Here is a 14832-nt window from a genome sequence, read left to right as displayed (position 1 = left end):
CTTCTGCGCTGGCTAGGAGCCAGAACACCTTCTACTGTTTGGTTAGGAAAAGGGGAAGGGAGAGGGGGAGAGAGAGGCAGTGCAAGAGCGGGGGGAGGGGCAGGGAGAGAGACATTGGCGCTTCCTTTAATAGACTGCTTCGGCGGGAAAGGTAACAGCGTTCCATGCACCTCGGTGTTCAGTCCTGCCGGCCACATGACCACGGAAGCGTCTTCGGACAGCGCTGGCTCTTCGGCTTAGAAATGGAGATGAGCACCACCGCCTAGAGTCGGACACGACTGGCTGGGGACACCTTTACCTTAATAGACATAGGAAGTGGGGGGGGGTCAAAACTGGCAGTCAAGTGTTAAATAATCCCCCACTTATATCCACCTCCTCAGAATTAACTTTGGGTATGCCTTCAGGGTGCCTGAGGAGAACCACTTACTCTTCTCCCCTCCCCTAGACTCTTCTCCCCTCACCTGCTGGTGCCCCGCTTCTTCCTGCTCCCATCTAGGGATGTACAAAAGTCACTTACCTTTTCGCAGATTCGCAGGGGGGGCGAGGCAATCCGCCCCCCCCCCGGAATCCTGCCCGGCCGGCTCCGCTCCACGGCAGCTCCGCGGAGCAGCCAGCCAGGGCTGTCCACAGCCGGAGTTCTGGCCGCGGACTGGCTGGTGCGGACGCAAATGGCGGCCACCATAGCGGCCACCATTTGCGTCCAGCCAGGCTGCCGTGATAGGCTACGTAAGTATTTACGTAGCCTATCAACCGCAGGCAAAAAAACAAACAGTGTACGCAGATGTCGGCTACGGTGGCCGCCATTTGCGTTCCCTGTTTTTTGCCGTTTTAGCCTACATAAATATTTACGTAAGCTATTAGGGCAAAAAAAAAAGGAACGCAAATAGCGTCCACTACTCTATTTGTGTTCCCCTTTTTTTTCGCCGTAATAGCCTACGTAAATATTTATGTAGGCTAAAATGGCGAAAAATAGGGAACGCAAATGGCAGCCGCCGTAGCCACCACCATTTGCGCACGCTGTTTTTTTTTGGGGGGGGGGGTAGCCGTGATAGGCTATGTAAATACTTACGTAGCCTATCACAGCTGCAAGGACACAAATGGCGGCCGCAGCAGCCCGGCCGCGGCCGGCCAGGAGACCAGCTGCTGGAGCCGTCGCTGCATCCGCCCCAGGTAAGTTCCGTCACGGGGGGATTCCGTGGGGGGGCAGGGGGCAGGAGGCCGTTCCGTCACGGATTCCGGGGGGCCGGATTCTTTAGAAAAATTCTAAAGAATCCGGCCTTGCTGGAATCTGTGGTGGAATTCTCTGCCATCCCTACTCCCATCACACCAGTGCCCACAGCATTTCCCTTCACCGCCCTCAAAGCAACAAGAAGCACACCAAAATGCACACCCGCTCCATCTCCTTTTTTTTAAAAAAAAAGGTGCCTTTCCCTTGAGAACCTGTAGCGTCTTTTTCCCATTGAGAAAATTGGAGCCATGCTGCTATTTTCTCCATTCTTAAAGGCATAGATTTGTTATTTTGATGGGTCAGGATAAGGGCTTATTCATAGAATGCAGTTTTCTCCCTTCTTAAAAGCGCAGTTTCACTATTCCTTTCTGTCAGGATAGTGGCTTGACTCATTTGTAGAATGCAGGCTGTTTTCTCCATTCATAAAACTGCAGGTTTAATCTTTAATCTTTCCCATATCCCAGTGCTGGACTCTCTGTGAAGCCACCCCTACCCCCGGTGTGCTTATTTACTCAGAACTAAGTTTCACTCCCCAGTAAGAAGTATATTTTGCTTCCTTGCAGTCTCAAGCAGGGGAGTAAACCCCACTGAGTTCAGTTGGACTTACTTTAAAGTAAGCCTTCATGGGGATCACGCTGCGAGGTTTGCTTTTCCCCCAGATACTTCCAGTAAACTTCCCTGAGCAGGGGAACATGGACAGAGGCGGGGAACAACTCTCTCATTTGTTGAGCAGCACCTACGGGGTTGTTGACGTTTTTGATGAAGTCGGCTTTGCCCCGTCAGGGGCACATGAAGCAAGAAAAGCGAGGGTTTAGGTAGTGCACATTCGGCTTTTCTTGCTTCGTGTGCCGCTGATGGACCAAGCTGATTTCATGAAAATCCGGATAATGCCCCATCGCGCTTCTCGTTCTGTTGCTGTGTAGATCTGGCCGAGGTCACAAGTGGACAGTTCAGCTAGAGCAGATGAGAGAGAAGAAAGGGTGTCTGGGTGAGGGCAATACCAGCGACAGGATCTGAAGAGCAGAAAGTTGTCCTCTGTGCTTCACAGCAAGCAAGGGAGCACAGGACCTAGGGATGTCAGAGAATTCCGCCACGGATCTCGGTGAGGCTGAATGCCAGTGCATTCAGCCCGCCGAACTCCATGGCGGAACGGCCTCCCCCCCCCCCGGATCCCCCCTGGGACGAGACTCACCTGGGGCGGATCTTCCGGGTGGCGGCGGCTCCGGCGGCAGCTCTGGCGGCGGCTGGTCTTCCAACCGGCTGCCGGCACCGCCGCCACCATTTGCAGTCTTGTAAAAAAACACACACACACACACACGACATGATAGGCTACGTAAAGATTTACGTAGCCTATCATGGCTGGGTTTAAAAAAAAAAACGCATACGCAAATGGCGGCGGCTATGGCTGCTGCCATTTGCGTTCCTTATTTTTGGCCGTCTTAGTCTACGTAAATATTTACGTAGACTATGATGGCGAAAATAAGGGGAACACAAATAGCGTAGCGGGCGTTATTTGCGTCCCTTTTTGATTCGCCGCAAATAACGCCCGCTACGCTATTTGTGTTCCCCTTATTTTCGCCATCATAGTCTACGTAAATATTTACGTAGACTAAGACGGCCCAAACTAAGGAACACAAATGGCGGCGGCCGTAGCCGCCGCCATTTGCGTACGCGGGTTTGTTTGTTTTTCCCCAAAGCCCTCCGGGGCCGGAAATCCGGCTGCGGACGGCTCTGGCCTGGCTGGGCCTGGCTGGCTGCTCTGCGGAGCTGCCGCGGAGCACAGCTGGCCGTAGAGGATTCCAGGGGGGAGGAATGGATCGCCTCCCCCCCCGTCGAGGATTCCGGGGGGAGGGACGGAACGCCTCCCCCCCACCATCAACATAATCCGCGGAAAGGTAAGTGACTTTCGTACATCCCTAACAGGACCGAGGTACGGCGGGTGGTTTCCAGTGGGGGCGCCCTGGCTTAGCGACACTCTCTCCTGTGGTGCCCGCTCTAAGGTTTGTCCAGTGCCAGATTTTTAACATTTGATTATCTGTTTTATCCCGTCTGGCATATTATTTTAACGCTGCTTTTATGGATTTGCTGCTTTTAGCTTATTTTTATGTACTTGTTGTAATATTGTTTTTTATATATTTTATTGTAAGCCACCCTGATAACTTGATTGAAGGTTAGGGTATAAATCTTCATAATAAATACATGAAACAGGTGTGGGTTCGTAGGTAGTGATGGACACCATTGGCAGGGTGGACCGTGCGCTCTTGTTTGAAAAGGTGGCAAGTGGCAGCATGATTGTTCTTCCCCTGTTTGCTCCCTCTGCCTCCCCTTTCCTCCCCTTTCTCTGTTTTTCCTGTGTCAAAAAATATTTCCCTGTGTCAAATTTTAGATTGTAAGTTCCTTGGGGCAGGGACCTGTCCTCTTGTACTCTATAAAGTGCCATACACATAGATGGTGAACTCACAATCATAAAGCAAAAGATCCCTACAACTGAAATGTAGACGGCAAGCTTCTCCAGGCAGGGATCGTCTTCGTTTGCTTATGTTAGTCCGCAATGGGCCACGCATAGTGATGGCGTCAGCATAAAGATAATTCCTGCCCGGCAGACTTCAGCTGAATTGGAAAGAATGGGAAGTGCAGAAATAGGCTCTGTTGAAACAGGCGCCTCCCCTGACACAGGTCCCCGTTTCCTCCCAGCTGCCCCTTTGCAGTGCAAGCAAATGCAGGACACACAGAGGCCCCATGAGTGTCACACTTCTCCCAGTCCACGTGTGCAGACACAGTTCTGAAATCTTTGCATTAGGGGCATGTATTGGATTCATCCAAATGCTGAAACCCAAACCAAATTGGCCTGACTCGGACAGAGGCCAGGGGTGGGGCCGGGGGTGGGGGGGGAGAGTTGGGGCGTGTAGTTTTTTGACTGACAGGCCTGGCACAGGGAATTTCGCCAAGGCTGTCTAAACATGGTACTTTGGGGAGAGAAGTAATATATCAACTGGCCTCTTGAATTCACTTCTGAGTAAAAACGTTTAAATAATTGTGGTGATGTCTAGGGAGTTTTTGTTCCTAACCAGTATCCAACTTATCTATTTCTTTGCTTATTCCAACCAGTCCTTTCCTAAAAACCTTGCTTTCTAATCTCGTCCTATCCTAAAATCCATATCCTTTCCTAAAATCCAGTTCTTAGTTCTTGCTGTTGTTTTTGAGTCTGTCTTGAGTGTTCGTTGTTTCTTAGTAGCTATATATATATATAGGCAGTGTCTCTTCCATTACCACACACCTACCCCCCCCCCGCCCAATTTTGGCCCTGGTTGCATAGGTTTGATTTTGATTTAAGTGCAGTGTTCTCTGTTTTGGTCTGTGTGTTTCTCTAATACTTTATTTTCTGTCTGACTGTGTGTTCCTTGTGGTGCATGTGTATGTGTGAGTGTATGTGACCGCTACATGCACACACTAGAGTCCTATGCTGGTGTTCACCTGCAACTCAGTTACCACTAGAGTGGGGATGGGACATGTGTGAGATGCATGCCCCACCCCCAAATGTCCCTGTTCCCTGTGACAGCACTTCCCACGTTGACCATGAGGATCTGAGTACGGGCTAGTAAGTGAGGTTGGCTGAACATGCTTACAGACCCCTCATGCCTTACTGGGAACCTTTCCATGATGAGGAACCCAGCCTCAGCAAGGAAATATCTGTGACAAGTGAATGAGTGAAGATCATGAAAACTTATGGATGCAGGGAGGCTTGGGGGTAGAGGGGGTGCATGTTCACACATGTGCCATCCCCACTTTAGTTGTAACTGGACTGCAGGCGACTACAGCGCCCAGCATATAATGTGCACAAGAACATTTATTAACTCACTTGAATGAAGGGGCTCAAACTGTATTTCATTCATCATACCTTCCTAGGCACTGCGCCTATCCTTCCAAAATTTCAGACATTACTTACTAAGGGACTCCTCTATATAGTACAAGCTGCCCACAAAACCACTGGGGGCAGTGAATTCCCTTTTAGCCCCTCCCCCAAATCACCTTTAAAGGCACCTAGTGCAAAGAACCCTCAACCTTCTGAACTTTTAATTACATTTAATTATTTACTTAATTATGTGAAATAATGTAAATTATGGAGTTATTTTAATATTCTAATGTTTTACTGTTTTTAATGTTATTTTTATTGCTTTAAAGTTTAATATTTTTAATTGCTGTGCACAGCCTTTTTGGCATTTTAGCAATTAAGGCAGTATACGTTAATAATAAATAAAATGTGCAGGTTTCTTTCCTAGGGGTGCCTCTATGATGTATGTTGTTTCCATACAAATTACCCCTCAAAACAGAGGGCAGTAAATGAATCCTTTTTAAAAAAAAAAACCTTCCAAAATGTAACAGCTACTGTTTCACACACACACACACACACACTATGCACCTGTCTGAAATCTGGTAGGATTCAGAATATGGACAACTATGCTTGCAAGTTTCATCCAATTCTACCAAGAATTTTTTTTTTAAAAAAATCAGACTTTAAAGGCTTCTTGCACACACACATACATGCCAACCCTTCTTTGTCTGAAATGTGGCTGGTGTTATCCCCTCAGAATGTCTGGAAATATTTTCCGGTTCTGTCAAAAAAGCAAAAATGTTATGCCATTTGTCGCTTTCCCAATGAGAGTCGATGGGGAGGCGCACAGCTTTGCACTTCCCCAGGTGAGATTCTGATTCAGAGTCCGTTGGATCCGGTAGCCTCCAAGCAGCCACAGCAGGGCTGAAGCCGTCCCTCGGGGCTGGTGCACGCCTGCTACACCTCTCCCTCCCTCTCCTCGCCGTCTCATGAGGTTTTGCGTCCATTATGACTGACTCCTCCCTCCTTTTCCACATACAGGTTCAGCCCTTACGAATGGTACGATGCCCACCCCTGCAACCCAGGGTCGGACATAGTTGAGAATAACTTCACCCTCCTCAACAGCTTCTGGTTTGGAATGGGAGCACTTATGCAGCAAGGTATGTCCCCCTCCCATCACCCCCTGAACAAATGCCTCTTCTGAATGCCTCTTGTGTTTGGTGCGTACCTGCATGCACGTGTTGTGTGTTTTCCTTCTTGACAGGTGCAAGATAAATGTAGTTGCACTTGTCAAAAAAATGAGTCTCTGGAGCAAGAACAATAACGTTGAGCCTCTTCTCCCTCATTGTCACGACACAGCTGAGCAGTGCCAGGGTGTCTCTGTCATCCCACAATGACAAACAAAGACGTTGGTTTTGAAATGGTGGAGTCTGTCTCTTAACAATTACAGGAGTGCTTGTCAAGACCAGCTTTGTCTCTCCCACAGTGCAGAGGCTTTTAGGTGCGGCTGAGATCTCCCTCTCTCCCTCTTTCTCCCCTGACAGCTTTACGCAGCCCTGTGGGTACCAGGCACCGAAGCTCCCTGCCTCTTATGGCTCTTCCCATTAATTGAGCGATGCCTCTCCAGCATGGCTCTGCTGTCCTCAGGATTTCCTTCCACTTGCTGCGTTGCTCAAGAGCCACTCCTGGCAGGCAAAGAGCCAGAAAGGGGGGTGGGGTGGCATTTAGCTAAGCCAGCAGAATCCAGGCGTGGTTCAGAGGCCTGAATTCCTGGAAGCAAATCAGCCTTGTGGACTTGCCCAGGAATTTTAGCTCAAAGAAAGGGTGTGAAGTTTCTCCTCTTTTCTGTCCCTCCAGAGGCACCATTGATAATAGGACTGTAAACCCAGCCTTATCTCCAGTAGGTTTTGCTCCGAATCATGAAGGGGAACAGAGAGTTCCTGGGGTTGCATACAAGCCTTGGACTTGGAGCTTGTTTTTCAATGCCAGGTCCATGACCATTGCCTCAGGGAGGGAGCCCCCACCCCCCTCAGGGGTATTCCAGGTCCCACCCTGAGCTTGCTTGCTAACATTTATTTATTTATTACATTTCTATACTGCCCAATAGTTGAAACTCCCTGGGTGGTTCATGAAACTTAAAGCCATAAAATGCAACAATATAAACAATGCAAACACAATATTAAAACATTTACAAGTTTAAGTCCACATATATCTGCTTTTACTTGTGGAGCTGTAAGTGTAGACTCAGTATTAAGGATGTAGGAGGGATGTGTTTGGGGGGTGGGGCTCAGTGAGCTTTCGCCAGCTTGATGCCCCAGAGTCCAGTCCAACATCCGCCAGCTGGCCCGACTCAGCCACCACCGAGTTGGGCCAAGTGGCGGATTTTTCGCCTTTGCAGAGCGGCGTGGCAGCCATGGCACTCCCCTTGCCTCCTAATAGAAGCAACCCTTATTTTTGCCATAGTCTACGTAAATCTTTACGTAGACTACCCGGGCCCAAATAAGGAATGGAAATGGCGGCACCCATGGGCGCCGCCATTTGCATACACGCTTTTTTTTTTTTTCAAAGTCACCCGTGATAGGCTACGTAACGATTAACGTAGCCTATCACGGCTGACTTTGGAAATCTAGCCGTGATAGGCTACGTAAATCGTTACGTAGCCTATCACGGGTGTGTGGTTTTTTTTTTAAATTCACTTTTATATTTCGCGGCCGGGGAGACGGGGGGCTTCTCCCCGGCCTGAATTTTGGCCAGGCGAGGCGGGGCGCCTCCCCCCCCGGCCTGAATTTCGGCCGGGCGAAGCGGGGCGCCTCCCCCCCCGGCCTGAACTTCGGGGGGAGAACCGAAGCGCCTCCCCCCCACCGCGAAGCAAGCTGCGGGACCAGGTAAGTGACTTTCATACATCACTAATTATTCTATGAAAGGCAATGGGCTGAGAAACTGACAATGAGGCGGATTACCTCTGTGGGCTGGAGGATGCTCGTAGGCGCGACGTCATTGGTCCCAGCTGAAGCACTGGCTGAGGCTCCTCTGGGTGGGGCTTCAGTTGGGCTCCCCACTGCAGAGGGCACAGGTGGATGAAGCCACCCTCTCCAAGGCCCTGGGCAGAGGAGCACTCTTCCACCTGGCAGCTCAGGGAGCCAGGACTTGGGTTCACTGTGCATGGGCATTCCCCAGGGGAAAGAGTAAGCTGTTTCAGGGTCAGTGGTAGTGGGGCGGTGTTGCGCACATGTAAGTGCATGCGCATGCAGCTCCCGTCCTGCAGCAGGGTCACATGCAGCCCATGGGGTTGAAGAAGCTGTGCACCTCTCATGGATGGGATGCTTCTTTGGGCTCAAAAAACCAGCCAGTGGCAGGTGCAGATTTCCTAAAGCCATCCCTCGAGCATCATGTCTAGATGGAGACGTGATAGCCCAGCTCTCTGCTGACTGCATATCCTATGATGCTCAGTACTTGGGTTCTGAGGACTGGCTGATTGACTAGCCAGCATGGGGATAGGCCTTGATGTTGCTTTAATATGGCACCACGTCAGCTTGCTGTTTGATTCCCCAATTTCAGACCAAAAATGCCCACTGAGGTCAGCTCCCCACTCCATTCCCCCATTTTCTGGTTTTAATAGGCACCAGGAGGGGCAAGTACAAAAATAGCAGCCCGTAATGTCCTTCATCCGTGTATGCTCAAAGTCATTACAGGCCTGTAACACCTTTTTGTAATGGTATTTTCCTACCTCCAGCTGCTATTTAGAGCCTTGATCATTTCTCTTCCACACTATTGGATACTTTAAAAAAGTGCTTGTATATTTGAAGAATTTCCCTAGAGTGAGCCCTTTTGAAAAACAATCCATATAAGAGAAGTGCCTTTTTATTTTAAATGGTAGAACAAAACACTCATAAAAGTTCACAAATGACTTGCTATTTAAATCACATAAAAGCTGCTTAGTTAATTACTTTGGTTTGAAAGTTCCCCATAAATTGCTGGCTGTGCCCAAGGTCAGCAGTAGCAGGGTGGGAATTTCTGCAAACATTATAGGTTAAGGGGAGAAGAAAAAACATGAATGTTTTCTTGTGCACCACTGTCTGGCTAATTTACGTTTAATATACATGGTCGAATTTGTGTAACAGTCCAGCAATGAATAATATTTGGGGTTTAAATTCTATGCGTTCCCCACCCCCACTCCAACTTGTTTTGACCTCCTCCTCCCCCCCACCCCCAATTCTTCCCAGGTTCTGAGCTGATGCCCAAAGCACTGTCCACTCGCATCATTGGGGGTATCTGGTGGTTTTTCACTCTCATCATCATCTCTTCCTACACGGCAAACCTGGCTGCCTTCTTGACTGTGGAGAGGATGGAGTCCCCCATCGACTCGGCTGATGACCTGGCCAAGCAAACCAAGATTGAATACGGAGCAGTGAAGGATGGGGCCACCATGACCTTCTTCAAGGTGAGGTTTGAATGCATTCGATCCTGGCCTCCAGTCAGACATGGAAATACACAGTCCGGGGTATTGGAGCATCAGTCATGGCAAGGCCAGTGAGGAGTCTGAGCCCAAGTGCAGCCATATGAAGGGGGCCGCAGCTCCCTCTCCTGAAAATGTCAGGGCTGTGTGCGGAAATGGATGGGAGGTGGTTTGGGTTGGAGCTGTGCGTGTGGTGGCGCAGTCGTGTGTCTGCTAGCGATGTGGCCCGTGTGGACTGGCTACCTTCCCAGTCAGCCCTTTTCAGCCTTGCGGATTTGAACAGCACTCTGCCTGAGAAGCAGACCCTTAGGAATGAGGGGCAGGGCAGGGAGCAAGCAAAGGCGGGAAAGCGTGCGGAGGAGAGACTGGAGAAAGGGCACGTGCGTGTGTTGGGGAGGGGCGTGCCAGTGGCAGGAGGGGTAGATGAGCAAGGGCGCTTTGGAGGTGGGAGGACTGTGATCCAAAGGCTAGATTTCACACACCGATTTCAGTGCATGAGCTTCTTTGGCTTGCAGTTCACTGGTTATGGTATATTTGTTCGGGGGGGGGGATCTCTTTTGACCCCCAAGTAGTCAAGACAGCAGGGAGCCATCCTTCTTAAGGCATGAAATGCTTGTCAGCTTACTCCTGGAGCAAAGGGCAAGTGTGGCAAGAACTTTGCAGCAAGGGAATTACTGGCTGGAGAAGCACAAGGGAGTGTTGAAGAAGACCCCTGGCACAGCCCAGGGCCGTCTTTGGCCTCCTAGTCTATAACCCCGATGATGGCCTCTCTCGTGGGGCTCATGCCACCACATCTGGCTATAAATACAAATTAGGCAGGCAGAAATGGAAGGCGCCTAAACAAAGGGACCAAAAACATACCAGGCAATCCTCCAGTTTTTCTAACCAGACAGAGTGTTTTGTCAGAAAGAGTGGGGAAGAAGCGGGCCCTGTTACAAGGTTTCACCGGGCCCAGTGAAACGATGTTTGGGCATGGAGTGGTCGAGCCCCTGTGAGACATGCAGAAGGCTCGAGGTTCAGCCCCAGCATCTCCAGGTGAAAGGGTCAAGTGAGGCCAAAGACCTTTCTCTGCCTGAAACCCTGGAGAGCCCTCTGGCCCAGGAGGACCACTTCCCTGCCTGCCTGTGGAAGGCAGTCGCTTCGTCTGCTCTGATGCAGGCCCTGGGAAGCAGGAGATGAGGCAGGGCGGGAGGGTTCAAAGAACAAAACAGGCACGCCGGGAAGCAGAGGAGTGGCGAACGCCCCCTGGGCATGGAGCTTGCCCCCACACACCCACCTGGGAGTTCTTTTCTTCAGCTGGGCTCCCACAAAGGAAGTGAGCCCGGAGGGAATAAAAGTGCCGAGGGGAGAAGTGGCAGGTGGAAATAAGGAACGCAAATCCCCGCTGATTTTGCTCCTTGAGTGTGGCCCCCCACCCTGCTTTCTACATAGCAGAATCGATCCGCAATCAGCCACCAGCCCTATAAGTTTACCTCTCGAGGGAAAGGAGAACTGGTGGACAGGATCCAAGCTATTGAAAGACATATGCAGAGCCCTGCTGGACGCAGTCAAGGTCCATTTGTCCGGCATCCTGTTTCTAACAGTGACCAGCCAGGTACATCAGGCTAGTATGACAAGCTGGACATGAAGGTGATCATTCCTGTTTCGGGGACAGGCAACCTAATTTGGTCTGGGGGCCAGATTGCCCCCCAGGCCAAGCCACAGCCTGAGTGACGTCAAGGGCCAGCCCCCACCCCCTGCCCCCCAGCCTCCCCGTCCTGTGGCAGCATCCAGTCTGCCCCACCTTCTTCTTTTTGGTCTTTCTCCCACTCTGGGCAGAGAGAGGCACAGAGCCCCATGTGGCCGGGCCGGGGATTGCAGGACCAGCTCCTGGAAGCCCTGGCCAAGTCCAACACCTCCCTCCCGTGCTGCTTGCATCCCTGTCTGAGCACAAGCAGCAGACATGGGGAGGGACTTGGTTGGGGCTGCTGCAAGCCCCAGCCAAGTGCAAAAGAATCCCCCATGGGCCGCTCCCCATCCCCAAAGCTCTGCCCCTCCCATGGGGAGAGGAATCCCCCCATTATCAATCAGAAATGGGAGGGAGCATGGTGTTCCTCTCCCGAGGGGAGGGGCTTGGGGAGGACAGGAACGGGCCTGCAGAGGCACCCCAACCCTCCACCGGTCAGTTTGGGCAATCCTGTGGGCCACATTAGGCCCACAGGCTGGAAGTCACCCCTCTGCCCTATTGTCTGTTTGTTCCCAGCCTCTGGCATTCACACACAGAGTAGCCCTGCGCAAGGAGGCTCCTTTAGCTGTTATAGGCAGCCCCTGTTGAGAGACTCACCAGCCGGAAGAACATAGGAGTGCTGCTTGAGAGCGCTCTGGGTTCAGCCTGTCTAGCATGCTGTTTCCAATGGTGGGCAGCCAGGTTTCACCACAAGCAAGGCATGGTTTTCTGATAATGAGCTGACGTCCCACATGGAGGTGTTGCTGCTGTTGCTGACCTGAGCAGGCTTTTCCAGAAAAATTTGAATTGGAGAGTTTTCTGGAGTGCAAAGAATTTTAATTTACACAGTGCTGTTTGCATAGGAAATTTTTCAGTATGTACTGGAAAATGTTCCAATGTGAATTAGGGTCATTTGCATAAGAACATTTTCAGTTTGCCCCAGAAAATCTTCTGATGCCCTAGAGGAGGCGTGGGCAACTTGTGGCCCTCCAAATGTTTGGCCTACAACTCCCAGCATCCTTCACCATGGGAAACGTTGGCTAGAGCTGATGGGAGCCATGGGCCAAAACATCTGGAGGACCATAAGTTGTCCACCGCTGCCCTAGAGAGATATAATTTAGTATGTTTATTTTAATTGAATTTAGTAAACAAAGCTTAAAAAAGTAGCCCATTTTATTTTTTTGTCCCAATACACCACAAGTATTTGACCTGCAATGTTTGCTTATGGGCTTCTCAGAAGCATCTGGCCGGCCAATGCTGGAAACAGGATCCTGGGCAGGCCAGACTCTCATTGCTCTGATCCAGCAGGGCAGCCCTTATGGTCTCAATAACCTACTGGGATGAGAGTTGGAATCCAACCCATGTTGATATTTCATCAAGTGCTCCTCAGTGCTGCATCTGCAAAAACGCTTTGCAGAAAAAGTAATGGGGAGAAAAACCAGAAAACACACCCCCAGGACAGGCACATGCAGGGAAGGTCGGAAGGGGGCAAGCCACATGCTCCAGTTCAGGCCTCAGTGGTCTTCTTTCACACCGGTGAACCTTGCCACCCACCCTGTTCTGCTCCTCCCACCAGCCCTCACCTGAAACGGCTTGCATTAATTTCCACAATTGGAAAAGAAATTAATTGAAGGAGCCGGTGGACACACAAGAGAAGATACCACACTTCTTTTTACACAATGCTGCTTTAAAAACTGAAATTAATTAAGAGATTTGAGAGGGGCTTTGAAAGGGGCACCTTTTGGTTGTCAGTGTTTGTGCTAAGAGGGGACACCCGAGCTGGGGGTGGGGGGAAGGGGAGGATGTGCCTTGCCAAGGGATTTTCCCTGGTTTCAAAAATGATGTCCTTCTTTGCCAATTAAATCTGAAAAATGGATTTTAAGGGAGCGAGGATGCATGCAAAATGCATTAAAAAGTGGTGGTAAAGGCAAGCAAGGGTTCAGTTTCTCCATTGGAAGAGATGTGGGATTTCAAGAAGAGCCAGGCAAAGGAACAAAAACTCTCCCTGGAAAGATAGAAATTATGTAAAGACATGCCAGATAAAAGCAAAACTGTTTATTACATTTTTATCCCATCCTTTTTCCAAAATGGGATATACCCCTTTTTGCTCTGTGGGCAGGGAGGCTTCCTGGCTAAGCAGGGATCTGAACCCAGATCAAACTCTAGCGCTCACTGCATTGCATCACCAGGTTTCTCTTGTGCAATTCTGTGCTGAGGGTTGTATGATGGAATCTGGTGTTCCTGGACAGAGCTGTTAACTTAGTTAATTTGGAAGTGCATAAACATGCAAGCCAAATCTATTTTTTCATAATTAGTTGTGCAGAAATTTGGGTTCATCGCAGAATTTGGGGTTTTTTGTAGCATGGAATTGTAGTCTTCCTGTTCCTAAGCAAAATAATGTGTGAACTAAAGTGGCTATTGAATCTGCAATTTGGGAAAATGTAAAAGAATTCTACATGCTGCAAAACTGTCTTCTCATAAATTGGGAGCTGTGTTTTGGTTGTCCCTGTTGGTGTATTAATAACGTGTAGACAAAACTTTGTTCAAGTGCCTTGGTATATGTACAGAAATGCTAAATTCTTAAGAGTTAGTATCTTCACTTAGTTGCTGAAAATTGATTTCTTTGTATGCACTGGAGCTGAACAATGCAAGCCAGAGAGTTACTTTTGGTTTTAAAAAAAAATGAGAAAGATCTTGGGGTGGTCCTTCATGCCAGCACCTCTAAACTGTCCCAATAGTTTGCTCGGGAGACTGGTCCTGAAACTCCCATTCTTAAAGGAGGCTCCTGAACTGTGACTGCAAAGAATAAACTCTATTGCATGCAGAGCTTCTCCAGTCAACGTGGTTCTGAGCTAAAATGTTTGTAGCATTATTGTCGGTCATTTGCAAGCTAGGAGTGCATTTGTTTTTGTCAGGTGCTACACACATACTGGACAAAAAGACAAATGTTCCCAGCCCTCAGGAGTTCACAAGCAGGACCTTCACAATTAATTATGGGTGAAAGCCACATCTTGATTCGGAATGGGCTCAGCTAATACAAATTGCTTTTCCAACAAAAATAACTCATATTATTCCCATGCTCATTCCCCATTTCAGCCCCTGTTGTGCTCCCAGTGACAATATTGGAAGTATGGTGGGGCCCCAATGCCTTCCCCCATGAGCAGCCCTGCCTGCCTGCCACCCCTGCCTTTCCCTGAAAACTTCCTTTGCAGCAACAGCAAGGAAGCCTTGCAGCGCATGTCCCTCTGGAACACCTGGCATTGGCAGCAATCCAGGCACCAGACATTAAATACAGGTTATACAGCTCCATTTCTTGGTTCCTTTTTAAAAGAAGTTCCCATATCCAGTTTATATTGTATGCATTTTATATGTACTTATCCTGGACGGCTACCTAAAGGCTAAACTAGATGTTATGGGATCTGCATGGCTACTGCCACAAGAAACAGCCCTGCATCTTGTCCTCCTCTTCCCCACAGCATCTAGTTATGTAACATGTGCGATGGGATGTCATTCCGCTCAGAGTTCCCCTGAGCCTGCAAGCAGCAGCCAATGAAGTGTCAAGCAGTGTGAAGGATCAGGTTCAAGGTGAGGCACGGGGACCCCCAAAACTT

General features: G+C 49.6%; 1 protein-coding gene across 1 annotated transcript in view; it reads left to right on the top strand.

The window, feature by feature from the left end:
- Nucleotides 1-14832, top strand: part of GRIK3 (glutamate ionotropic receptor kainate type subunit 3) — a 335350-nt gene that overhangs the window by 288649 nt on the left and 31869 nt on the right. Inside the window, exons 12-13 of the mRNA XM_084816223.1 lie at nt 6102-6220; nt 9284-9501. Of these exons, the coding sequence (XP_084672349.1) occupies nt 6102-6220; nt 9284-9501 (337 nt within the window). The remainder of the gene's footprint in view (nt 1-6101; nt 6221-9283; nt 9502-14832) is intronic.

Source organism: Heloderma suspectum, chromosome 10, assembly GCF_057233095.1.
Source record: "Heloderma suspectum isolate Gila_16-S chromosome 10, 16-S_ref, whole genome shotgun sequence".
Taxonomy (NCBI): domain Eukaryota; kingdom Metazoa; phylum Chordata; class Lepidosauria; order Squamata; family Helodermatidae; genus Heloderma; species Heloderma suspectum.
This window is presented reverse-complemented; position numbering and strand designations above follow the sequence as displayed.